Raw genomic sequence first — 26151 nt, 5'->3', positions numbered from 1 at the left:
CTGTTTCTGACACTAACAAAAGCCTGGCAAAACTCAGAAGAAGAAAGTCCCGCACTCACCAAACCTCGCAGCCAAGAATTCAGCGCAGTCGTTCCGCTGCAGGCAACCAGTCATCACACAGGGCTCCTTGCACTGCTCCCGGGTGGTCGTTGTGCTCCTCAGCATACAGTCGACCGCATATCTTCGCTGCTGGCCTCCGCTGTCGCGATCTCACCGCTGGCAACCAGTTGTTGCAAATGGGTTGCAAGCCCTAAGTGTAGCGTTGGCCTGGCGGCCTGGTGCACAGCTGGAAACATCCGAAGGTCCTGGCAAAGAATGAGTCGACTGCCAACAGAACAACTTGTTTATTCTAGCATCGCAAAAGAGCAGCCGGTCAGGGCGACCACGTTACTCGACGGAAGAAATCGAAGCCTCCCTTTGGCGTCCGGGGCAGCTGCCTTTATACCCTCGGAGTCGAGGGCAAGAAGGAACGGCTCGGGATGAGGCGCACGAGACGGCGACGCACGGACATGTTGAGACGTGACGTGACGCGTCCGCCGGGCCGGTGCCGGTCAGACCTCCTCGCCTCCCAGTTGGGGAGCTCCTCTTCCTGGCTGCCGCGCTTTGACAAGCGTGGGCACCAACATGCACACACACACACACGCACACACGAAGACACGTGGCATTAAAACCTGCCTGGACGCGCTTGGCGGGAGGCGTTGCGGCAGCGCTGAACGGGCCAAAATGACCGCCACTTTGAACGAAGCCCCGGCGTCCGTTGCATCCGCGCCGGCTATACCGCGCGTCGTAGGCGAAACGTAACAAGACGCAGAGCTACTTGCCGAACTGCAAAATTGCTACCTGAACACGTCGCATACAGACCCCCTACCCGCATACGAGGGCCTCCCCAATGAGACCCTGGACGCAGGCATAGTAGATGCCTAGGCCTGGTTTGCTCTGGGTCAGCTCCGTACCACCTCCGCGGCGGGACCGGACGAAGTGCCGAACAAGACGCTCAGAAACCTAGAACCCAAGTCTGTGGCGGCTCTGACAGACCTAATGAACACCTACTGGAGGGAAGGCGAGATCCCACTGGAATGGAGGCATGCACGGGTGACATTCATCCCCAGACCCGGAAATAAACTCTCCATCGAGAATCTGCGGCCCATCTCTCTCACGTCTTGCATCGGAAAACTCATGGAGCATGTCATCCTTAACCGATTGTAAATTTACGCGCAAGACCGCAACCTACTTCCTTCCACAATGATTGGCTTTAGGGCTAGCTTCTCCACGCAGAACGTAATGCTCCAGCTTAAGAAGGACGTGCTGGACCCTCCACGCGGGACCGGGACGAAGGCAGTGCTCAAGCTAGACCTGAACAAGACCTTCGACAACGTCTCGCATGAGGCCATACTCACGAACCTCTATAAAATAGACCCGTGAGAACGGACATTGAATTACGTCCGATCATTCCAATCCGAGCGGACCGCAGAGTTTGCATTAGGTGGCCTAAATCGGAGCCCATTCCTCTGGGAAGCCGAGGCACTCCACAAGGCTCGGTGCTCTCGCCTTTCCTCTTTAACCTTGCACTCATTACACTACTCTCCAAACTCGCCGCCTTGCCGGGGCTGAAGCACACCTTATACGCGGACGACATCACCCTGTGGGTAGCCACTGGGTATGACGGCCAAATAAAGGATACCCTGCAGCCGGCGGTTGGCGTAATCGAAACTTACGCGTCGGGAGTGGGCCTTGAATGCTCGCACTCTAAATCGGAACTGCTGGTTCTTAGGGCCAAGCCACGCGGTAGAAAGGCAAACCTGACCCCGCCGATCCCTCTGAGTGTTAATCTGCAAGGACTTCCGGTCAAGGAGGTCCAAACCATATGCATACTGGGCATGTACATACAGAACAATCGCAAAAACACAGAGACAATCAACAGACTCACGGCCATGGTCAATCAGACTGTGCGGCTAATCAGACGGATCTCCAGCAAAAGACGAAGCATCAAAGAGAAAGACCTACGTCGACATGTACAGGCTTTCGTGCTGAGCAGGGTCGTCTACTCCCTCCCTTGCCTGCAACTGCAGCTCGCGAAAAGGAACAAGGTCGAAGCTACAATCCGGCAGACCTACAAGGCGACCCTTGGGCTCCCGCACAGACGTCCACGGAAAGGTTGCTGGTCCTTGGGGTTCACAACACACTCTGGAGCTGTGCGAGGCGCACCTCGTTTCCCAGCCCGGACGACTTACTCGTACGAGCGCGGGAAGGACCATCCTACACAGACTAAAGATGTGCGAACAGCTCCTAGAGAGGGACGCACACCAGGAAAGCTCTTTTGATTAAACCCCTACCCAAGAACATGCATCCCGCGCATCACGAAGGCCGACGCCCAGCGAGGGCTCGCGCACTACGCACCAAATACGGTCGACACGACAATGTGGCGTACGTGGACGCATATGAATACCGACAAACCCCGAGAAAAGTGTTTGCACTGGTCGCGGTGAACGAGAACGGCATCCCGTTGGCGGCTGCGTCGATAGAAACCACCACCTCCGAGACGGCGGAGGAAGCGGCAACAGCCTTAGCTATAGCGAACACGCGCGCTGATGTTATATTCAGTGATTCCAAAACAGCCATTCGCAATTTTGCGAGGGGCCGTATCACATATACCTCACTCCGCTTCCTTCAAAACACCCTCTTCCTTTAGAGAAGTTGAATTGATCTGGGTCCCGGCCCACTCGTCTAATCCACGGAACGAGGCGGCTCACGCGCAAGCCCGAGGTTTCGTCGACCGGGCAGTGAGCGCGCCCTCCGACCCGAATTTCACGAGGGACGGGTTGATCTCATTTCATGACATCACCCATCCCTTTAGGCTGGAGAGTCGCGCTTATTCCCCTCCCCACAAATCGTTAACAAAAGCGCAGGAAGTTACCTGGCGCCGACGGCTAACACGCTCCATTTTGAATCTGGCAGTGCTTGCCCTCATGTATCCTGGCCAGTACGACCCAAACTGCCATAAATGTGGTGAAAGGGCCACATACGACCACATTCTGTGGAACTGCGCAAATGATCCGCCTCCGGCGGAGTTGATACAGCTCCCTTCTCCCGAGCGGTGGGAGGCCGTGCTGGTCAGCTCGGACCCTAAGATTCAAGTACGGGCAATCGAGCGGGCCAATGAGGTCGCCGCCAGCCATGGGCTAGCGGCCATCTAGTAGGTGTCTCCTGCAACCTGCTCTCGGCGCAATAAATTTCTTCCAATAAAAAAAAATAGGGTACACGTTCATATTACTGGAACAGTCAGCTCATCGTTTTTTCTCGAAACGGCTATGTGGAACACAGGTTCCAATTACTTCATGGCGCGTTCTAGATAAAACTAGGTCACTCCACACAAGACAAAAAAAAAAAGGCGGCGAGCGCCCCGATGGAAGACTTCTCTCTTTCGCCACTTGGCACGTGACCAGAAGGCGCGTGATGGCTGTGAGACAATGGCCTGTCAGTGCCCTCCAGAACGGGGTTGCCGCTCTCTTCGCCTCATCAGATAGCGGCGACGGCCGTGCGTACGTTCGCTCTGTTTTGTGCATTTCGATTATCTAAAGTTCTTATAAAGGGCTGTGCTGTGGCATACCAACACGCGGACTGCCTTGAACTTGGTGTTCATCGCTGCTCTGCGGATACCCAGCGCTGCTGGCAGCAAGCTTCGGCTCGATCACGGCCCCGGCTGCTTCCCCGCTGACCGGTGGCCATCCTGATATTCTTCGTCGCGCCGCCGCTTCTGTGGAGGCCCCCAGAGAAGTTTTCACCACCCGTGCGCGCCTCCCTTCGTGCGGCGCGGCCTCCACTTCCTCGACTCACACTCCTGTGCCATTTGTAGACCCTCAACTTAACCTGCGTGCGCCTAGACGGGCGCTACCCTTCCTCGAGCCTGTTCGCTGTGCGAAGTGAACACAAATGCAGACTGGGTTAAACGAATGCATTGGCGGCTCCAAGCGACGACGAAAGTGCGCGTACGTGTAGTTTTGGTAGCCTTTTCTTCTCTGTCGACCATCAGAGCTGCATATTCTGAGCCCTCGATCAACTACAGCAGCTTATGAAGCGTCGTTGCACGCGCTACACTGAGCTTACGGTTAACCTTTCTCTTGAATGGATGGTTCCGATAAATGTGCATCGTTTGTGCGACTTTCAGGTATGAAACCAAGTTTTCTTCAGGAATGAATTAAGCCTCGTGGCGGGTCACGTGCCTCATTTCGTAGCGGTTGTGAAAACCATTGGTTCTGGTATTTGAGGAAAGGACATGGCGCAGTAATTGTCTCACATCACGATGGAAACCCGAACCGCGCCGTAAGGGAAGGGATGAAGGTGGGAATGAAAAAAGAAAGAGAGAAAGAGGTGCTGTAGTGAATGGCTCCGGAATTAATTTCAACCACCTGGGGGATCTTTAACGTGCACTGACATCGCACAGCTCACGGGTCTCCTTTTGCGTTTCGCCGCCATCGAAACGCCGCCGCCGCGGTCGGGTTCGAACCCAGGAACTCCGGATCAGTAGCCGAGCGCCGTAACCACTGAGCCACCGCGGCGGGTCTGTAAAAAAACGCTGTGAAGAGATTTGGCAATGTCCCTGAAAGTTGGGGATGTGACTCTGGTATACCCTAGCATGGCTCATGCTCAAATGTGGCATGAACTACACGAAACTTGACCTCGAAGTGACCTTGGCCAAAATCGACGAAAATTGAAGTGTGGTTTTCTGACAGGTAGTAGACACGTCCCCAATGTGGCCAATGCCTAAATATGGCACGGACCACCGAAATCTGAACTTGAAGAATCTTTGGATGAAATCGACGAAAATTTAATGGTGTGTTGCTAAGATATAGCGGGTGCGTCCTCAACGTAGCCCATGCGGAAATATGGTTTGCACCACCCAAAAATTTTTCCTCTGGCAGCCGGTGAGTGTGCGTGTGCTCGGGTAAAAGACAGGCTTGATCTAATCTCAAAATGGACTTGGCCTACCTCCAAAAATGGTTTTGGCCCACCCCTGAAATTTGCGTTGCCCACCCCCCAAAATTAAAAAAAATTGAGTTGACCCACGCTCGGAACCGACCTGGAACACCTCCGGAATTGGTTTGGCCCACCACCAAAATTTGCGTCGTCCTCAAAATTTGGGTGTCCCATCGTGCTTTCGCACAATATTCTGTGCTTGACAATGCTATACCGCCGGCCATCTCTTTATTTGTTTACGTGGAAGGCTGCTCATAACTGCATACTGTGGTAAACGAGGAAGGTATTTTGTCCTGACATGCATATGAACGCTTAGCGCAGTTGGACTGTACTCCACCAAAAAATGATATAATTTAGCTTTGAACGACTTGCGCTGCACAACGTTTCCGTTTTATGTGGTTTTCGAGTTTGTTCATTCATTATTGTAAATTTTGTTAGGTTCTGAATTGAGAAGCGTCTAACAAGAAAATTTCCTTCGAGGTCTGACTTTGGTCAGTATCTTTCCGCTATATAGGCAATGCTTTAAGAAAAAATTCAAATCCGAAAATGGACTGCGATCATCCTTTTATGAAGAATATATTGCTAACCTGCATTAATATTGCTATTCCATATCTCTGTTTATAAATTCTTGCCATTCTTGGGATTCAACTCGTAGTGGTTGTTTGCTTTCTGTACACGCATGTTTGTCAGGATTTTAAATATGATAAACATATTACCAGACCTTTTCGCGGTGGTGATACATGCCTTTGTCGAAGCACCCCTTTTCACTATCTAAAAATAATCTCGCTTTTCTGTGTAAAACAACGTGAGCACTCTAATTATATCCGGCTGTCGCTAAGATGGTTTGATTGCAATATTCATCGCACATATCTCGGCTCTGCTCTTCACTTTCATTTAGAAATACTTTTTACCTGAAAAAGCGGCATGCCTGCAAAAGAAATACTTACGGTCAAGCTGTACGACTGAATATACCGGGCGTCTCATCGAAAGTTAACCAAAGTTGAAATTTTTTGTTTAGGTATGAAGGTGGCTTTTGCGTTGTAATAATGCCTGCGTTGGGGGACATCAGCTAATTTCTGATAGTAAACTTTCTAACTGTTACAGGCAGGCACCTGGTGGCAATTAGATTTTAAGCCGGTCTTAGTAATGCCCTTATAAGTTTTATAATTTACAGAACGCGAAAACCCTCGATGCTGTGGGCCAACAAATTTTGAATACATAGTTCCAAAATACATGCGCTTTCGAAAAGCATGCAGGTAAAGCAACTTTTCCAGTGCGTGTATCTTGTCGAAATAGCCAAATTTGGTCGGGCCGCAGCGTTAGGGTAATCGCGTTTTCGAAATTCTGAAGAACTGATATGACTATTACTAATGACCGGATACACATCTCTCATTGCAGCCAGGTGTCTAACTGCAACAGTTAAAAAGTTAATAGTCAGAAATTTGTTAAGCGCCTAACTAGTTATGAATGAATGAATGAATGAATGAATGAATGAATGAATGAATGAATGAATGAATGAATGAATGAATGAAAAACTTTATTGAATTCTTTTGGTCAGTTCCGGAGAGTCTCCTTGCAGCTGCGTCTTGGCGCTTGCCGCAGCCGCCGCCGCCGTCGGGGGCTCCTTAGCAAGGGTGGTCCCTCATTCCAGGGCTCCACTGGTCCTGGCCACCTCGCACGCGTGCTGCACCAATGCCCTTTGGGCGGTGAGCTCGCTGCTGGTGAGCAGGCCCTCCCATTGCTCCGCACTCGGGTTAGTCTGTTTGTGGAAGGTGTAATTGTGTTTACACTCCCATGTGACGTGGTAAAGTGTCGGGACGTCCCCGCACCAGGGGCAGCTGTCGCTGTACTGGGTGGGGAACATTTTGCTTAGGACGTGTAAGTTAAAGAAGGTGCCAGTCTGCAGCCTCCTCCAGCTGACCGCTTCTTGCTGTGTGAGGAGTTTGTGGGGCGGGGGGTACTTGAGCCTGCAGCCTCTGTAGTGATTTAGGATGTATGCGTACGTCGGGTCCACCATCGAGGGGTTCTCGAGGTCCTCCGTCAGCAAGGCTCGGTGCGTGATCTCGCGAACCTGGCTGTCAGCCCTCGAGTTGCCCTCGACTCCGGTGTGTGCCGGTACCCAGAAGACCTTTTGCTTCGCTTTGAATCCCGAGGCTCTCGCGCCGAGGAGGATGCGTAGGGCCTCCCTGCAGATCCTTCCTTGCTGATATCGTCTGCAGGCCGTTTTGGAGTCCGTTATTATAATCTGTGGCTTGTTTCTGCGGTAGCCTTCGACCGCTGCAAGCGCCACAGCGATCTCTTCCCCTTCTGCCACCGTACGTCCTCTCGCGGATGCGCAGCTGATCGTGTCGCCCGTGTGGTCTACGACCGCCACCGCCACTCTCGTGATGTTGTTGCGTCTATCCCTCGGATATAGTCCTGCGTCCGTGTACACCGTGTTTTCCTGCGCGGCTAGGTGTCTCTCCACGTATTCTGCTCTTGCTTGTCTTCTGGCCGCGTGTAGGTTGGGGTCTATGTTGCGCGGCAGTGGGCAGATTCTGAGGGTTTGCCGGATTTCGTCCGGAATGTTCTCGTCCGGATCAGCTGTGGTTTCCACTCTGTGGCCAAGTCTTCTCAGGAGTTGCCTGCCTGTTTCTGTAAGTTCTAGTCGTTCTAGCTGTGCGTTCAGCTGGGCCGCCGCCAACTCCTCGAAGGTGTTGTGGACTCCCAGCTGTAGTAGCTTGTCGTTCGGGGTGTTTCTCGGTAGGTTTAGTGAGGTCTTAATGTCTATAATGTAAACAGCGCGATAAAAATTAAAATGCAAATTCGCAATGTACATTGCGAATTTCATTTAGCTGCCTCTGCTCTCAACCAACACTGACGCGTGCTCTTATGTCCTGGAGTCTAGATAAAAAAAAGTGATGCTAGACCAGCAGCGCTTAGAAGCATTGAGAGTTCCGTTTTGCTCTTTGTGACGAATTTGTCATGTGCTGATGTGAACACATATTTTGTTCTCTCACATGCTTTAAGAATACTGCCATCACACGCACCGGGTATTGCTAGATATACTGCTGAAATTTTACATAGCTGAGTTGTTATAAACGGCGAGTCAGAGGTGAAACTCTGCAAGCAATTGATCCCATACGGCGGAGCGAGTTCCGTTGCGCCAGGTATTTGGGCAGACTTCTCAGACAGAGGGTACTATACTTAGTCCAAGGTTTCACTCCCCAGCGACGTTGTTATGCGCGCGGATCTCAGCAAGCGGGGCAGTGCCAAGTACGATTTACGTAAATACGACGCGCGCGCGCGCGCACACACACACACACACGCACACGCACGCACACGAATTGACACGTCATTTGCAGTTATTTTCGTGGCCAATTGCGGCTAAGACCAATTGCCCGAATCGATGGCATTCACGTAGAGCATCCGCCTCGCATTCGGGAGGTGCTCGGTTCAATTTCCAGTGTCGCCAGTGACCCACCGGTTTTCGAATGGGCACAAGATTCCCCAAGCCTGGCGCTTGGCTCTTGTGGGGTAAAATGCAGTTGGCAAAAGGACCTTTGGACCAGTGGTTGTCTCGCACGTAATGAACTGGGAGGAAAACGGCAGTGGACAGTGGGCGAAGGACAGGGACGTGGATGAGGAGCGAAGACGTTGCAGCTCTCGATCATTGCGCTGTGCAGCCACTAGCTTATTCATGTTTACTGGTGATTCGGACGCTATGGCACTAACTCGGGAAAGCGCATCAGCAGCAGCATTATTGGGCCATGGACGTGACGGAGATCCACTGTACACTCGAAGATAAAACACAGTTAACGGATCTCGCGTGCAGTGTAGGTGCTGTGGTTCCTTTGGAACGCTAACGTCAAGGGCTTGTGGTCCGTGATGACGTGAAAGTCCCGGCCCTACAGGAGGTGGCGAAAGTGCTTGATGGCGAGGTACACAGCGAACAATTCTCGACCGAAGGCGCTGTATTTAGTCTCAGGTGGCTTCAGCTTTTGGGACAAAAACCGAGGGGCTGCCAACTAGAGACGTGCTGCTTGAGAACTGCGCCGACGGCAATGCTCGAGGCGTCGGTGACGAGGCGCAGTGGAGCATCAGGAGCTGGATGTATTGGCAAAGTCGCGTCTGCGAGCGCCTTCTTGGCAGCAGCAAATGCAGTGGCAGCGTCCTCATTCAACTCAAGTGGTGCAGCAGAATCTTTTTTCTTAGCCAAAAGATCAGTCAGAGGCTTCAGGAAAGGGGCGCACTTCGGGAGAAAGCGGCGATGAAAGTTCCGGAGGCCCAAGAATTCTCTGAGCTTCTTGAGTGACGTGGGGGCGGGAAAATATTGAATGGATTTGACTTTGCTCTCTAGAGGCTGAATTCCCTGTGTAGTGACAAGGTGGCCGAGGAACTCAATTGTAGCGACGCCAAAGAGGCACTTGTTCGGGTTGATTACGAGCCCATATTCATCCTGTCGGTGGAAGAGGGCGCGCAGACGAGCTTCATGCTCAGGACCGGATGAACTTGCTACGAGGAGATCATCGATGTAAGCGAACACGAAGTCGAGGCCTCGCGTAACCTCGTTTATAGCTCGCTGAAAAGTCTGTGCGGCGTTGCGCAAGCCAAAAGGCATCCGCACGTACTCAAAGAGGCCGAACGGTGTGGTAATGGCCGTCTTCGGAATATCAGCGGGCTCCGCAGGAATTTGATGATAAGCCTTCACTATGTCAATTTTAGAGAAGATCGTGCATCCAGCCAGATTTGATGTTAAGTCCTGTATGTGGGGAAGTGGATAGTGGTCTGGTAAAGTGTGAGCATTGAGGGCGCGGTAATTTCCACATGGTCTCCAGTCGCCCGGATCTTTCTTTGGCACCATGTGGAGTGGCGATGCCCAGTTGCTGGAGGAAGGGCGTACTATGCCGAGCTCCAGCATGTGTTCGAACTCGCGGCGAGCGATAGCGAGGCGTTCTCCCGACAAACGGCGAGGGCGAGCAAACACCGGAGGTCCCAGAGTCACGATGTGGTGAGTGATCGAGTGCTTCACCGGTGACTCTCTGGTATGCAGCTTTGTGAGGTTGGGAAAATCAGCCAGAACTTTCGCATTCGGCGAAACAGGGACGAGAGTGCGAAGCCCCATCGCCGCAGTGTTGGAGAATACGCCGGCCGTTGACGAATAGGTGCGTGCTGAGGTCTATGAGGCGATGAGTTTGCATGTCGACGGCTAGGTATGAAGAAACTGAGGAAGACCGCGCCGAGAACAGCTTGCGAGACGTCAGCGATAATGAAGATCCAGCGAAACGTGCGGTGAAGTCCGAGGTTAAGCGTCAGGGACGGTTGGCCGTATGTGCGAATGGGGAATGGAAGTTATTTATCGCTTGGAGCGGGGAGGCCTGTTCGTTGCGACGGCGATCTGCCCAAGAGGCCGCTATGACGCTGACTTGTGCTCCCGTTTCGACCAGGAAACGAGTGCCAGTAATCTTGCACGAGACGTAAAAGAGGCGGCATGTCCGTCCACCAGCACCACTTGCCACCGTCGGTGCCCGGTCGCAAGGCTTCCCGACCAAGAGCACGGGTGTGTGCACTTGAGGGCAGAGCTGCCGAAAATACGGTGGTACCAGCAGACAGCCTAGGGCGAGGTGGCTGGCCGCGCGTCGTATGGTTGGGATTCCGGGGAGCGGCGGCGTGGCCTGAACCCAAGCGGAGAACGGCGCGGCAAAGGCGCGAGGACATCGAGCCGCCTGGCAAGAGCATCAAGTCGACATTCGATGCTGGCAAGCTGGGAATTTGCGGCAGTAGTTGGAGGCGGACTGACCACCGAGCTGACGTTGGGGAGCCGTGAGTAGTCCGCAACACGGTCAGCGAGTTCAGCGAGCTTGTCTAATGAAACATCACCCCCAGCTGCGAGGATGGGGACCATGTGTTGGGGAAGACGCTGAAGGAAAAACTCACGCAGAAGCGGGTCGTGCTGAGCAGCGGAGTCTCCCAGAAGCTGGCGCATGCGACGGAAGAGCGGCGAAGGGCGGCTTTCACCAAGCTGTGTATAGCGCTGAGGAGCTGCTGGAGTTTGCTGCGCTCGGACGCTGACTTGCGGTCGATGATAGCCGCCTTCAACGTGTCGAAGGGTCGAGCCGAGTCCGGGGAGCTGATAACGTCCACTATGACCTCAGCGACGTCAGAAGACAAGGACGACACGAGCTGGAGGAACTTGGTCTCCTGGCTGGTGATACGTCGCAGCTGGAAATGCGCCTCAACCTGCTGGAGCCAGGCGCGGGGGTTATTGGGCCAAAATGGCGGTAGGTTGACTGGCTGGGACGCGGCCACCAAAGCACCGAGAGGCTAAGCGTTCTGGGGCGTGTCGCCGCCGGTAGGTAGGGCGGAAGAGCCAGCGCAATCCATGGAGGATGGGGTTGCGTGTTCGACGCCGGGTCGTGAAATCTGTCGGAGCTAAGGCGGGGAAGAACCAGCTCCGACAGCGTTGAGGTTCGAACTGTTTATTTGCGCGGCTCGGGCGGCGGCGGCCATGCCCTACTTCCTGTTTCTTGTCCGGCGCCGCGTGCCATGGCCTGCGAGCCCATCGCGGCGCGAGGGGCGCTACATACCCATTGTTACCGATGGGTGTCCGCCGGTGGGTATGTGCCTATAGCACAATTATGGTTGCGAGAAAACGGCCCGCTTGATAATTTAAACAAGGTTTCGGATGTTTAGGATCACTTTGCCTTCTTCACTGTATGATATTTGTGCCCGTGTCGCAAAGCGAATTTAAGTGAATGCTTTTTTGCGCTCTTTTTTTGTTTTCTTGGTCAAAAGGTGGACGTCACTATTTTTAACACTTGATGACGGTCCGTGCGAGCTCTGCCTTGACAGGCTGTTGAACTTTATTGACTTTATTTGGTCAAGAGAAATCGACACTAGTGAGCATGCATGCTGCTGCTATTGTTATTCTTGAGCCTTATAAACGATATCCATTCGCATGCTAACATTGAGATTACGAAAGGCAAGTGATATAAAAGGAAGCTGCATGATATAGCACAAGTGGCGCATGGAAGATAATGAACGAGTTAAAAGTTTGATATATGATGTGAACACGAAGAGTTTAATGCAAAAAACAACCATGTAGACTGTTTATTCTAGGCGCCAACTGTTTGCTTTAAGCGTCCGTTTTGCAACTCATGCAGCTCTTAAACATTTTTGGGATGTGATTTGTGCAGTTGTTGGCATATCTGCTGTAATTAGCATGCAAAAAAATTCACTGTTATGAGAGCTAGCTTGTATCTGTTTGCACGCCATTCTCATAACGTCTGCCCCTTCTTCTTTGTTTTGCGTTTCGGCGCTTCAGTAGACATAACCATGGGTCCGAACAGCCACCTGTCAATTTGTTTTTTCGAAATAAAAATGCGGAAAAATAGTCATTATTGCTAGAAATTTGGTTTCGCAGAGAAGTGTCTTTTTGCTTTTCAGCAACCATAACTTTGGCAGATGCAGCCATGTTTTTAGACAGGTGCTGCCAGGAGAATAAATGAATCAAAACAAGCTTTTTCCCCAATTTTACATAAATATTTCGCGATCTAAATTCTCCACAGCACTGCTAAACAATGCAAGGCTAATTTATTTCACGTGGGGATTCATGTAGCCCCTGTAGTTCTCTCTTCTGGTTTTCGTTGTGCTATAGCAGGTGGCGGTGAAAGTGTATTTGCTCTCAACGTAAATCACAGATAACACTGTATGCAAATGCGAGCAGATCTATGGTCATCTGAACATTCAGCTCGGTGTCATCTTTGACACCCGAGTATATGTATGGCCCAGCAATGCATTAACGGAAATTTACGCTTCTTGCAAGGGGTTCTTTTGATCCAGTTCAGTGATGCCCCAACATGCCTACACGCAATGTTAGGACGCTGAACATCCAGCGGAGTTGGGCGTCTCTGTCGTGCAGCGACGCCGAGGAGTGAATCCATCAATTAGGTCGGTACTCGCGAGCTGTCTGTACGTGTTCCAGATACATGTATGTGGAGCTTTGTATTCCATTTCAAGCCTTTTATCCCTCGTTTAACTGGGACGTTGCTCCACATATTTGCTTACTTTTCTGTCTTGAATATCGACTAATGTCTGCCTCACGAGCTGTGTTGCTGCAATGCGCCATTTTTCATGCGCTACCGCAACGCTGCCTTTTCGTAGACACAATTTCAGCATTAACGATTTTGTTTTGCTGCGCTCTTCGCAAGGGTCGGCTACCGTGATGTCTGACTTTGCTGTGGCTCAAGGCGACGGTATTCGGCTTCTGAGCCCGAGATTGAGTGACATCCGTGGCAGTCACACTGCAGTTGAAGCAAAAGTAAAAAACTCCGGGCCACTGAGATTTTCGTTGATCCCATATGCTCGATAATAACAGGGAGTCCTCCACTAGCAAGTGTTTCATAGTCCACAGTGTGGCCTTGACGCGTAACCTTACAAAAATTTCTTTAAACAGTATATAGACTACATGTCCATAAACTTCTCTCTTTAAAGTGTTATAGACTCTCTATAGACAAACCCTAGAGAACTGTCTATAGACAATACAAATTCTATAGACAGTCTATAGACAATCTATAGATTTAGGGCATACACTTTAGTAGACTTATGTCTATAGACAGGCAACAGACTATGAATAAACAAAAGTGACATCTTTTAGGAAAAAGATAGTCTATAAGAAGTCTATAGACTGTCTATAGACCATTTTTGTAAGGGTATGGAACCTACCAATATCTAATACTAATTTTCCCGTCGCAGGCTGGCGCTGTTCGAGCGCCAAGAGGACTGCCACAACCTGTGTGTGGCCGGAAATCCTGTGGCTCGGCACCCAGCCTGCAGCGAGACCCCCGTGGAGCACGTTTGCACGTCGCTTCACATGGTCTATCCGGTGCTGGCCCGGCCGGTCCAGAAAAGGTCCGGCTACCCGCAGACCGTGTGCAGTCGCGTACCAAACTTGAGGGATAACTGAACGCAGACTGTTGCATCTGGGTTGCAAGCCCCAAGGGTAGCGTTGGCCTGGCGGCCTGGGGCAAAGCTGGAAACATCCGAAGGTCCCGGCAAAGGATGAGTCGACTGGCAACAGAACAACTTGTTTATTCTGGCATCGCAAAAGAGCAGCCGGTCAGGGCGACCACGTTACTCGAAGGAAGGAATCGAAGGCTCTCCTTGGCGTCCGGGGCAGCCCCCTTTATACCCTCGGAGTCGAGGGCAAGAGGGAACGGCTTGGGAAGAGTCATCCGATACGGCGACGCTTGAACATGTTCAGGCGTGACGGGCGCGTCCGCCTGGCCGGCGCCGGTCAGACCTCCTCGCCTCCCAGTTGCGGAGCTTCTCTCCCCGGCTGCCGCGCTTTGACAAGCGTGGGCACCAGCATGCACACACACACACACGCACGCACGACGACACGAGGCACTGAAACCTGCCTGGACGCGCTTGGCGGGAGACGATGCGGCCGCGATGAACGAAGCCGCGGCGTCCGTTGCATCCGCGCCGGCTATACCGCGCGTTGTAGGCGAGACGTAACAGACCGCCCCGCCGGGAGAAGGAGATCCCGATGGTCAGGGGACTGCATCCGCTGTCCAGAGGGATGTCGCTCGATGATGCTTGTAAACGAAACCGGTCGTCCCTCGACGTTGCTTGAGCGCAGCGCACAGAGAAGGCCTCGTTCTCAGGTTCAGGATCACACAGGGCACTGCAAAGTCACTTCAGGAGAGTTGCCATTTTTGTGCTCGTTCCCAGCAAGCGTTAGAACTACGCCGAAACGCAACCGCTCAGTCAGCAAGCACGAGACAACCCTCACTAAGTTCTGCCAGGCTCTTTCCCCTTTTATACTACTGCCTAGTTCCATACAGTAGTCAAGCAGCACTCAGAACGCGTCCACAAATTGGAAAATTGCACAAGAAAGCACATAATCACTTTGAAACACTAAACAAAAGCAATATGTTAAAAATCCTGCCTCAGGAAGAAAACATCAGTAACCAACAACTTTGAGGCGGATTCCTACGTTAGGGGCTTCGACTTAAGCCATCGGCGTTACCGTTGAGACTCCCCTTTTTGTAACGCACCTCAAAGGAATATTGTTGCAAAGCGAGGCTCCAGCGCAGGAGGCGGCCATTTTTGGGAGATATGGTCTGCAGCCATTGGAGAGGGCAGTGATCCGTCTCAATGATAAACCTCGAGCCGGCTAGGTAGCATGACAATTTCTGAACGGCCCACACGAGACACGCACACTCTTTCTCGGTGGCGCTGTACGCCTGCTCACGACAGGTCAGCTTACGACTAGCATACAGGACGGGGTGTTCCACTTCTCCATTGTCCCTTTGGCACAGTACAACGCCCATGCCTCGCTCACTAGCATCGCACTGAACAACGAACCCTTTTGTGTAGTCTGGCGATCGTAGCACAGGCTGGCTTGTTAGGGCGCTCTTTAGGGCGCTAAAAGCTCTCTCCTTTGTCTCGCTCCAGACGACTGTTTGGGGCTCTGTTTTTCTTAGAGCATCCGTCAGGGGAGCCGCGATATCGGAGTACCTGGGGATGTACCTCTGATAGTAGCCGGCGACACCTAAGAACGACCGAATATCGGTCTTCGTGCGCGGTTGCGGGAAGTCTCGCACAGCGGCCACCTTTATTTCAGAGGGGCGGCGACGACCCTGTCCAATCACGTGACCGAGGTAGACAACCTCGGCCTGTGCTAATTGGCACTTGGGAGCCTTGACTGTCAAGCCCGCTTCGCGCAGGCGGGTTAGCACTGCCCGCAAGTGTGCCATATGCTCAGACCAGGATGCGGAGAATATCGCTACGTCGTCTAAATACGGTAAAGCAAATTCTTCCTGTCCCCGCAACACTTTGTCCATGAGGCTTGAAAAGCAGTATGGCGCGTTCTTCAAACCAAAACTCAAAACTTTAGGACGGAATGTTCCCATTGGTGAAATGAACGCCGCATACCTACTAGCCTCTTCTGTAAGTGGAACCTGCCAATAACCCCTGACAAGATCTAGGGTGGAAATAAACTGAGCGCTACTAACTTTCTCAAGGCGCTCCTCGATGTTAGGGATCGGATAAATTTGATCCTTAGTGATGGAATTGAGCCTGCGGTAGTCGACGCAAGGACGAGGTTCCTTGCCAGGTACCTCAACTAAAATCAAGGGGGAGGTATAATCACTCTCACCCGCCTCAATAACACCGAGCTGTAGCATTTTCTTTACCTCAGCCTCCATAATATCGCGCTGGCGGGGTGACACCCGGTACGCCTTGGATCGTACTGGCTCTGGGGAGGTAAGTTCTATATCATGAGTAAGGACAGAAGTCCTACCAGGCCTCTCAGAGAACTGACCTTGAAACTCTTGTAAGAGTTGGTGAAGTTCGGTTTTCTGCTCAGGCGACAGCGGTACTTTACTGAGTAAGTCACTAATGACCTGATCAGTGTCTTCCCTGTTCGTCACTGAGCCTAGTCCCGGAAGCTCGACCGGAAGCTCTTCGGGAACGTTTACCATCATACACACCACTGCTTCCCGTTGTCTATAGGGTTTGAGCAGATTACAGTGGTAAACTTGCTGTGCTTTCCGCTTTCCTGGCAGACTCACCACGTAGTTAACATCCGACAGTTTTTGAACAATCCGTGCTGGGCCCTCCCACTGCACGTCGAGTTTGTTTTTTAGCGATGTGCGCAATACCATTACCTCATCGCCCACCTCAAAACGACGGGCCCTGGCTGTCCGATCATAATAAACCTTGGCCCTCTGCTGGGCCTTTGCCATTGCTTCACCTGACAACTCCTGTGCCCTTCTTAAGCGTTCGAGGAGACTAAGCACGTACTCGACCACGACTGGGTCGTCGCCCCTGCCTTCCCACGAGTCTCGAAGCATGCGAAGCGGAGACCGCAGCGAGCGACCGTACACCAGCTCAGCTGGCGAAAACCCCGTAGCCGCATGCGGCGCGGTCCTTAATGCAAACATCACCCCAGGCAGACACAGCTCCCAATCACTTTGTTGCTCAAAACACAATGCTCTCAACACGCGCTTCATGACGGAGTGGAGCTTCTCAACGGAATTCGACTGTGGGTGGTACACTGAGCTGTGTAACAGCTTTACCCCACACCTTTCGAGAAAGGCTGTCGTCAAAGCGCTGGTAAACACTGTGCCCTGATCTGACTGGATTTCCGCAGGAAAACCAACTCGCGCAAATAGGGACAGTAGTGCATTGACTATCTCAACTGAGCTGAGTTCTTTAAGCGGCACTGCTTCAGGGAACTTTGTCGCTGGGCAGATCACAGTCAAAATGTGTCTGTACCCCGTGGCTGTTACCGGCAGAGGTCCCACTGTATCAATAACGAGCCGTCTAAAAGGCTCCGTAATGATAGGTACCAACTTCAACGGCGCCCTCGATTTGTCCCCTGGTTTGCCAACCCGCTGACAGGTGTCACATGTCCTCACAAAGTGTTCTACGTCACGAAAACACCCTGGCCAATAGTACTCTTGCAAGAGACGGTCCTTAGTCTTCTTAACTCCTAGGTGACCGGACCACGAACCGCCATGCGACAAGCGCAACAGATCCTGACGGTAGCACTGAGGCACGATCAGCTGATCGAACTCGACTCCTCTGCGGTCTAGATACTTCCGGTACAGGACCCCACCTCTTTCCACAAAACGAACATTTTTCTTGGCGATACCTTCTTTGACATTGCAGCGCATGTTTTCTAGGCTGCCATCCTTTTTTTGCTCTGCTATCAAAGCCGACCGGCTGACTTTTAGCAACCTATTAAGTCCATCGGACGTAGGCGCGATGAGCAAATCTGCAGATAGCTCTTCTAATTTTCCCGTGTCGGGCATTTCCTCTCCAGTACCTGGTGCCTTCAGCGCTACAGGCTCAATTTTATTCAGTTCGGACGTGCTCTGAATATCAGCTTGCTGCGCCTCCGACCCTTTCTCATTGCTCGACAACGTCGGCCCCGCAACTACCGCCTTTGCAGCGAGCTCCCGAACTCTCGATCTGGTTAAGGCCTGAACGCTAGCCTCACCAAACAAAAGACCCTTCTCGCGCAGGAGGTGATCGGACCGGTTCGAAAATAGGTACGGGTACTGGGGGGGCAGCATAGATGACACTGCGGCCTCCGTCTCAATTGCTCCGAAAGGTCCTTCAATAAGCACTTTTGCTATGGGCAGACACACGCTGTGAGCTTCCACGGCTTGCTTGATCCATGCGCACTCGCCCGTGAACATATCGGGTTCTACGTAAGAGGGGTGAACTACATCCATTGTAGCTGCGGAATCACGAAGCACTCGGCACTCTTTCCCGTTCACGAGGAAGTCTCGCATGTAAGGCTCGAGAAGCTTCATGTTCTCGTCAGTGCTGCATAATGACAAAAAAACGACTTTTGTTTTTGTTTCTGGACACTGCGCCGAAAAGTGACCCGGCTTCTGGCACGTATAACACACGCGCGCTTGCCTCGCCTCGAACCGCTTTCTGCGTTCGGCTTCGGCTGCCGCCGTCTCCTTACGTTCGGTCGGACTGCTTTCACTCGCATCCGCACTACGCGTGTCCCCTCTTGCTCTCATGGGTGTGAACTTCGGCCTCTCAGACTTGGAGCCAAATTCACCCTTTTGACCGTCCTTAGCTCCGCGAGCCCGACGCGTCACAAACTCCTCGGCTAGCTCGGCGGCTTTAGCCACTGTACTAACGTCTGGCCTATCCAAGACCCAGTACCGCACGTTCTCAGGTAACCGACTATAAAACTGTTCCAGCCCGAAACACTGCAGAATTTTCTCGTGGTCACCAAACGCTTTCTCTTCTTTGAGCCACTCCTGCATGTTTGACATAAGCCTGTAGGCAAACTCTGTATATGACTCATTTCTGCCTTTTTCATTTTCCCGAAACTTCCGACGGAACGCCTCCGCTGACAGCCTGTACTTTTTTAGCAGACTTGATTTCACTTGGTCGAAATCCTCTGCCTCCTCTCTCTTCAAGCGAGCGACTACGTCGGCCGCCTCGGCGGGTAACAAAGTGAGCAAGCGCTGTGGCCACGTTTCCCGAGAGAACCCCTGCTTCTCGCACGTTCGCTCAAAGTTAACCAGGAACAAACCAATGTCCTCTCCAAGCTTAAACGGCCGCATCAGGTCAGTCATTTTGAACGATACCCGTTCTCCTGCACCGTGTGCCTGACTTCCATTACGAGCGCGTTCCATCTCTACCTCGAGACGCTTCATTTCCAAAGCGTGTTGACGGTCGCGCTCTTCTTTCTCTTTTTGCTCTTTACGTTCGCGCTCCTCTTTCTCTTTTTGTTCTTTCCGTTCGCGCTCGTCTTTCTCTTTTTGCTCTTTACGTTCGCGCTCGTTTTTCTCTTTTTCTTTTTGTTCCCTCTCCTCAATGGTCTCAAGGCATTCCGACAGCTCGTCATCCTCAGCCTCCAACTCAAGAATAGCCCTTAGCAGTTCTGGTTTTCTGAGTTTGTCTGAGACATCCAGACCCAACTCTCTTGCAAGCTCCAACAATTTCGGTTTGCGCAACGACTTCAAATCCATGGCTGCTCCGAATGCTGCTTTCTTTACTGCCTACTATTGTCTTGCCGCAAACTAACCCGGCAGCAACGACAACACAATTACCAGCTCTGTTTCTGACACTAACAAAAGCCTGGCAAAACTCAGAAGAAGAAAGTCCCGCACTCACCAAACCTCGCAGCCAAGAATTCAGCGCAGTCGTTCCGCTGCAGGCAACCAGTCATCACACAGGGCTCGTTGCACTGCTCCCGGATGGTCGTTGAGCTGCTCAGCATACAGTTGACCGCATATCTTCGCTGCTGGCCTCCGTTGTCGGGATCTCACCGCTGGCAACCAGTTGTTGCATCTGGGTTGCAAGCCCCAAGGGTAGCGTTGGCCTGGCGGCCTGGGGCAAAGCTGGAAACATCCGAAGGTCCCGGCAAAGGATGAGTCGACTGGCAACAGAACAACTTGTTTATTCTGGCATCGCAAAAGAGCAGCCGGTCAGGGCGACCACGTTACTCGAAGGAAGGAATCGAAGGCTCTCCTTGGCGTCCGGGGCAGCCCCCTTTATACCCTCGGAGTCGAGGGCAAGAGGGAACGGCTTGGGAAGAGTCATCCGATACGGCGACGCTTGAACATGTTCAGGCGTGACGGGCGCGTCCGCCTGGCCGGCGCCGGTCAGACCTCCTCGCCTCCCAGTTGCGGAGCTTCTCTCCCCGGCTGCCGCGCTTTGACAAGCGTGGGCACCAGCATGCACACACACACACACGCACGCACGACGACACGAGGCACTGAAACCTGCCTGGACGCGCTTGGCGGGAGACGATGCGGCCGCGATGAACGAAGCCGCGGCGTCCGTTGCATCCGCGCCGGCTATACCGCGCGTTGTAGGCGAGACGTAACAAGACGTATAAATATGCCGAAAATCACCTACTCATCTAGCGCACATGGATGACTATGAGCTTAATTAACAGCCTTGTCTAATCCAGGGGCGGATGAAAATGCTCCGGCTATCTCAGATTTGTTAGTTTTGAGTCTTCTTTGAGTTGCTGCCTAATGCCCCCTTCCCAGATTCTCAATTTGCGATTGTTTTTAACTTGTATAATATTTGCTCCCAATAATAGAAGCTTCCCCTTGCTTGGGAATTCAAATAGGGGTTGCTAAAATTGTACCCTACCTGCGCTATCTTTAACATGTTTTTTTTCGAGAAAAGGGTTGTAGGCTTAGCTTTGAGAGCATTGAACAGGTACAGTTGACCGCTTCTTTAACTTCTGATGCAGGATCACCTGCGTCCAGACGGACCCGTCGGAACCAAAGTGCCTGATGGGCTTGAATCGTTTCTATACTGAGGAGGCCTGCCGCAAGACCTGCTTGAAGGCATGAGGCGCCCGCAACATCCGGTGTCGCCGGCGAAAATTTCGCGCCCTAGAGCTTTGAAAATATTAAACGAGCAGTACTGAAGTGCTTTGCTGCGTGCGCTGCGGATTGGATGGAACACTGGACAGCGGAAGCGAAACACGATCAGTGATTTGTATCTCGTGCACGGTGCCATTAAGTTCTCCTCACACGTCGCCCATTTCAGCCAAGTAGCCAGTCATTAGGTATGAAACATTCAGGAGCGTGTAATTTGGAAACACGCGTTCACGCATTCGGCATTTGGCCGTACAGCAACGGAAATGCTCTAAGACTGCTACTCATTTGGCCGTACAGCAATAAAAATGCTCTAAGACGGCTACTCATTTGGCCGTACAGGAATAGAAATGCCCCAAGGCTGTGGCTCAGTTGAAATTTATGAGCAGCCATCGTACAAACCACTACTTTACTCAGTGCTGAAAGCTGAGAGTTATGAAGGATGCTTTTGATTTGCCCATAATCTCTTGGCATACTTCCAATGTCTCAACGGTGCAGTCACGTTATGTATGTATGTATGTATGTATGTATGTATGTATGTATGTATGTATGTATGTATGTATGTATGTATGTATGTATGTATGTATGTATGTATGTATGTATGTATGTATGTATGTATGTATGCATGCATGTATGTATGTATGTATGTATGCATGCATGCATGCATGCATGCATGTATGTATGTATGTATGTATTTATGTATGTATGTATGTGTGTGTGTGTGTGTGTGTGTGTGTGTGTGTGTGTGTGTGTGTGTGTGTGTGTGTGTGTGTGTGTGTGTGTGTGTGTGTGTGTGTGTGTGTGTGTGTGTGTGTGTGTGTGTGTGTGTGTGTGTGTGTGTGTGTGTGTGTGTGTGTGCGTGTGTGTTAGAAACGCCCCCTTTTTGGAACTGTGTGGCGGCAGGTGCCGCCATGCTCGGTATTGCTCTTTTGTTTTATTTCTCTAGCTACTCTCTCAAAGATATCTACTAATCCGCCATTTATTACTTATCCAGCAAGGCGGAAATTTGTGCTAGTTGGTAGGCGTTCATTTTTGCTCACAGCGCAACAAGAACGGGACACAAGATGAAAGGCTGACACAATCAAGCGCTTACTTACTTATAAATTCTGTTGACTATTAAGTTTGACCAGTTTTTAATCCTGAACTTTCATCCTTACGTCCCCGTCTACCACCGGTTCGTTCACATTACCCTTGTTATCTTTAAGCCCTAGGGTGTCAGGCTGAGTGACTTCGTATCTACATCTGGATGGGTATTGCCACATTCTAATTAAAATGTTAGTTTGAGCGGATTTATCAAACCTGCACATGTGACATCATGGTCAAAATTATTTTAGTGCTAAGACACTACTTAACACGATCCCAACAAAGACTCTGGGAAGCCTTGGAGTAGTTCGGGTAAGCTCGAGTTAGTATAGGAGCGTCGCACCGGCTGTAGCCAATGGGAGGGTGACCTTGATGGTGACCTTGGCCAAACCTAGCATAGTGAGAACTCGTGCAGAAATAAAATATTGGGTTTCGAGCCCGCGGAGGCGCGTACTGCACGAGAGCGCAATGCCACCGCCGCAGCTGATCACGCCTCGTGTTAAGCTGCAGCACAGTTTCGCGCTGTGCTTTGGTCATCGTCGCCGTCATCAACCTCCATCTGCGGCGCGATCAGATTAGATCAGCTTAACCTCAATCAGAGCTTAACCTGAGTAATATCGTCGCCAGATAATCCCATCGGATGGTGGTAGGTGTTACCATGATTGGTATTCTTTCTTCTCAAAATTCGCCATTTTTCTTTACATATAGAGTATTTTACGTCTAATTTTTAATCCTGAACTTTTATACTTATATCACCATACGGCCTTTGAGACACCAATCTTCCAATCCCTTTTAATTCAGTACAATGTCTCATTTCTGGCATAAGCTAATGGCTACCGCAGATTCGTTTACATTATTTTGGTTACCTCTAAACCTTTGATTCTCAGGAAGTGTGTGCATGTATCGACATGTAAATGGATACTGCCACTTTCTAGTAAAACATGATCAATTGTTTCTGTGGATTTACCGCTGTCCGCACTTGAGTCATGTTCGTGGTTAAGTTTATTTCTGTAGCCTGGCGTTCTAAGACGCCCTGATCTCACTTCAAAGGGCAGAGCACTGCCATTTTAGTTACCTTAGATGAATTCCTTCCAGATTTACTTGTTAGATTTTTAAAATTGGTCTGCAGTCCATTTTTCTCCATTGATATAATCTAGCTCTTACCCTCTGCGTTTATCTGTTGTTTAAAGCTCTTTATTTCTCCGTCCTGGTTCCTTGCATGGCTATGTAGCTAGAGCCATGGCAACCATGGTTATGTTGCTATAGCTTTTCTGCCACTATGAGTCGACTATCTTTCTTTACAAGTGCTTAAATATTTAGCTGAACACTAGTTTTCTCAGGTGTTCTTAATATGATATTTTGCTCCGAGTTTCCCGTGGTTCGAATGATGCCCACCTTATATTATACTGCCTCGTTTGCGGATTTTCCTTGGGCACCTAGCGTCTCCCAACAACTCTGATTTAATTCTAGCCCCTAATGAACTTCTGGTCTTAGGAACAAAAGAAAGACGCCGTGATTAAATGAGAGCGCAATTAACAATTCGCGTTTCCGTCGGCTCTACGAAGCTGTCGGATTAGTGCTGTAGTCTTGCACGCGTAAGACAGCAGTCCGAAATCTCTTCGACAAAATTTTTCGTCTTTTCGTTCTTAACACAAACAACAGCAAGTGAATTGTGTGTAGTATTACCTGGATGTGTGTTGCATTTCAGGTTGCGTTTTGAGAGGCTCTTGAGCTAAAATCGCCATTTAAAAGCTGTCAGACTAAGGGGAGGTGAAACCGAAAGTCGGGGTGCTTTGAGGGAACAGAATTACGCGGTCTCTTGGAGTTCACCCATCTGACCAGCCTCCGAAAACTCAAGTGCGTGAACCACAAGCTTCCTTGTCACTTCCTCCTGGAATCTATCCTAGAATTCAAGATTTAGCTTTCACTGCCGCCTTGTTATTACGTTCAGCCGCTTTCTTCGACTCTCGAAACACGTATACTGCGTGATAAAATTTTCTTTTTCTTTGGGTTTCCCATGTAACGGCTGCGTGCGCTGCTACTTTGTGCACACAGCACAAGAGCACAGCATTGACATGCGGCTCTAAACTGCAGCCTCTTACCATTCCCTTCCACTATTCTCTGGCCGAAATGCTCACTCTGCACCATCGTAATGAAACGAACCATGTCCACAGCAGGACAAATGCCTTCCCCAGTCGCCTACAGTTAGTAAAGCAGCTGAATGGGCTAGTTGGTTTTGCATCAGCTCAGCGCTTGTCCCCTTCTTTCTGTCTGTGTCTGCTTGTGCGCTGTTTTTTCACCAAGCCTACAGTTAACCTGTCCTGCATCAGCTGTGGTCACCACGATCCCCGCAAAGTTCCAAATCCCATACGCCCACCTGAATCTTCCACGTTTCTACCCCTAGAGACCGTCTGCTATCTTCCTTTCATATGGCCTTCCTCTCCCTTAACGTTGAACCTTTCAGCAATTTTTTCATAGCTCGTGCTGCTGTCCATTTCGTTAGCCTCAGCGTTTCTCAAATATGCTGCGCGAGTTCTCGTGGCCAACGACATCGTCCTTGTAGACGTAAGAAGACTGAAAGGTATAACCTGTTGATCCTCATCTGTCGCCTTTGGTTGGCGTCATGTGTATTAACAGACGCATGGATCATTGTACTGATTATGCCAGGACCCCTTGTAGGAAAAAGTCTTGTAAACCCCGTTCAGGGCATCTGCTGGTGCTGCCAGACGAGTCAATAAACAACACGATTGTGAAAAAAATTAGTTTTATTCACTCTTTATGACACTATTTATAACGGTGAAGCCTCGCAGACGATGACGCGCTTTTCTCGCAAGTAGAAAATATATAAAGCTACTCTTCCACTCAGCTGGATAAGACGCGCTACGGGAAACAACATGGCGACGTCAAAAGTTCACGGCTCTGTTCACGCACACAAAAGCACACACTGCGCAGCGCTCCCTCAGTCGTCCGCACCCAATATCGAGGCTGTAAGATAAAACATCATGTGACCATTGTCTTGATTTCTTCGCGATGTGCGCTGTGGAAGCCATTAATCTTTTTTTTCTCGTTCGCGACATGGCACGTATGTCCTTCTCAAGAAGTGTGACCGGTATAAAAAGCCGTTGGTGTTGAACACTACCGAGGGAGCGAGAAAGCATGATTCTGGTAAAAAGAAAATTGGCAACCAAAGGATAAATGCGCATTGAATGAATGGTATGTTGTGACTCTTATTGTCTTGGCGCGTTCGTTTGAAAAAAAGAGACATAAAAAAAAGGGAGAGTAAGAAAAACTGATGGCCGATGTTCACTAGCAGGACGCCACAAGAGAGTAGGGCACGGAGTTGCTGTTTTCTGCAAAGAGAACAAAACAACAAGGTAACCATATGGGCTAGTTGGAGCATTTCAGACATAACTTCACCAGCGAAAGTACGATAACACCTGGAGGAGAAGAACACAGGACAACGCTGGACTAACAGCTGAAGTTTAATCGAGAGACTGCCAACCTAGCTCACCAGAACATGCATGCGTATCAGACGCACTAAAAATACAGGTGGCGATTCACCAAAGAGTGGATACATGCACAAGATCTGGCAAACAACAAAAGACTCCTAATTTTGCCTATCAACCTTACATGCACACACTTATGCTTAGGGAATTAAATTCCTTGTTTGTGAGCAGCAAAGACAGTGCACTGACACACGTGCCACTGCCTTGCAGCCTTATATCGTGATTTCCCGCTGCTCCCTGTTTTTTTCCTTTTCCAATGACTGAAATGCTGTTAAAAGCCGGAACACAGTTTTCACAACTCCTACATTGACATAGGAGATTATTTTTATCGGACACATTTTTCAGGGAATTATGTTCGCGTGCCCGGTCATTTACACATCTGCCAGTTTTGCCCGTGTAAACCCTACCACATGGCAGGGGTGTCTTGTAAACCACACGAGTTGAACAAGCAACGAACTTGTTGACATGCTTCACAGAGCGGCCCTTGGACATCTTGCCGTCACTGGCCTTAGCGATTCTTCAACATAAACCAAACAGCTTACAAGGTGCAGAGAAGATTGCCGTTACGCCGTGCCATTGTGCCTCTTTCCGTGAAGATAGGGCACCACTTCAACTTTCTTCCTCTCCAGTCTACCACATTCCCGAATCCCGCGTGTTCTGTTCCTTAATTTTCTGCAGCATCGACTTGCCAACCGCAGTCAGCACGTCATCAGGATAACCCGCTTTAT

General features: G+C 50.7%; 2 protein-coding genes across 23 annotated transcripts in view; one reads left to right on the top strand and one right to left on the bottom strand.

Moving 5' to 3' along the window:
• Positions 1 to 20904, top strand: part of LOC144125626 (uncharacterized) — a 210576-nt gene extending 189672 nt beyond the window's left edge. Inside the window, exons 15-16 of the mRNA XM_077659194.1 lie at positions 13708 to 13863; positions 20705 to 20904. Coding sequence (XP_077515320.1) covers positions 13708 to 13863; positions 20705 to 20807 — 259 coding nt within the window. The 3' untranslated portion in view covers positions 20808 to 20904. The remainder of the gene's footprint in view (positions 1 to 13707; positions 13864 to 20704) is intronic.
• A 3760-nt stretch (positions 20905 to 24664) lies between these two features.
• LOC144125621 (alpha-1-macroglobulin-like) overlaps positions 24665 to 26151 on the bottom strand; it is a 166410-nt gene continuing 164923 nt past the window's right edge. For all 22 annotated transcript variants that reach the window (XM_077659184.1, XM_077659166.1, XM_077659165.1 and 19 more), the window contains one exon: positions 24665 to 25267. In XM_077659184.1, the coding sequence (XP_077515310.1) occupies positions 25224 to 25267 (44 nt within the window). In that variant the 3' untranslated portion in view covers positions 24665 to 25223. The remainder of the gene's footprint in view (positions 25268 to 26151) is intronic.

The sequence above is a fragment of the Amblyomma americanum genome, chromosome 3 (genome assembly GCF_052857255.1).
Source record: "Amblyomma americanum isolate KBUSLIRL-KWMA chromosome 3, ASM5285725v1, whole genome shotgun sequence".
NCBI classification, from domain to species: Eukaryota; Metazoa; Arthropoda; class Arachnida; order Ixodida; family Ixodidae; genus Amblyomma; species Amblyomma americanum.
Note: the sequence above shows the minus strand (reverse complement) of the source record. Positions and strands in the feature narration are given on the sequence as shown.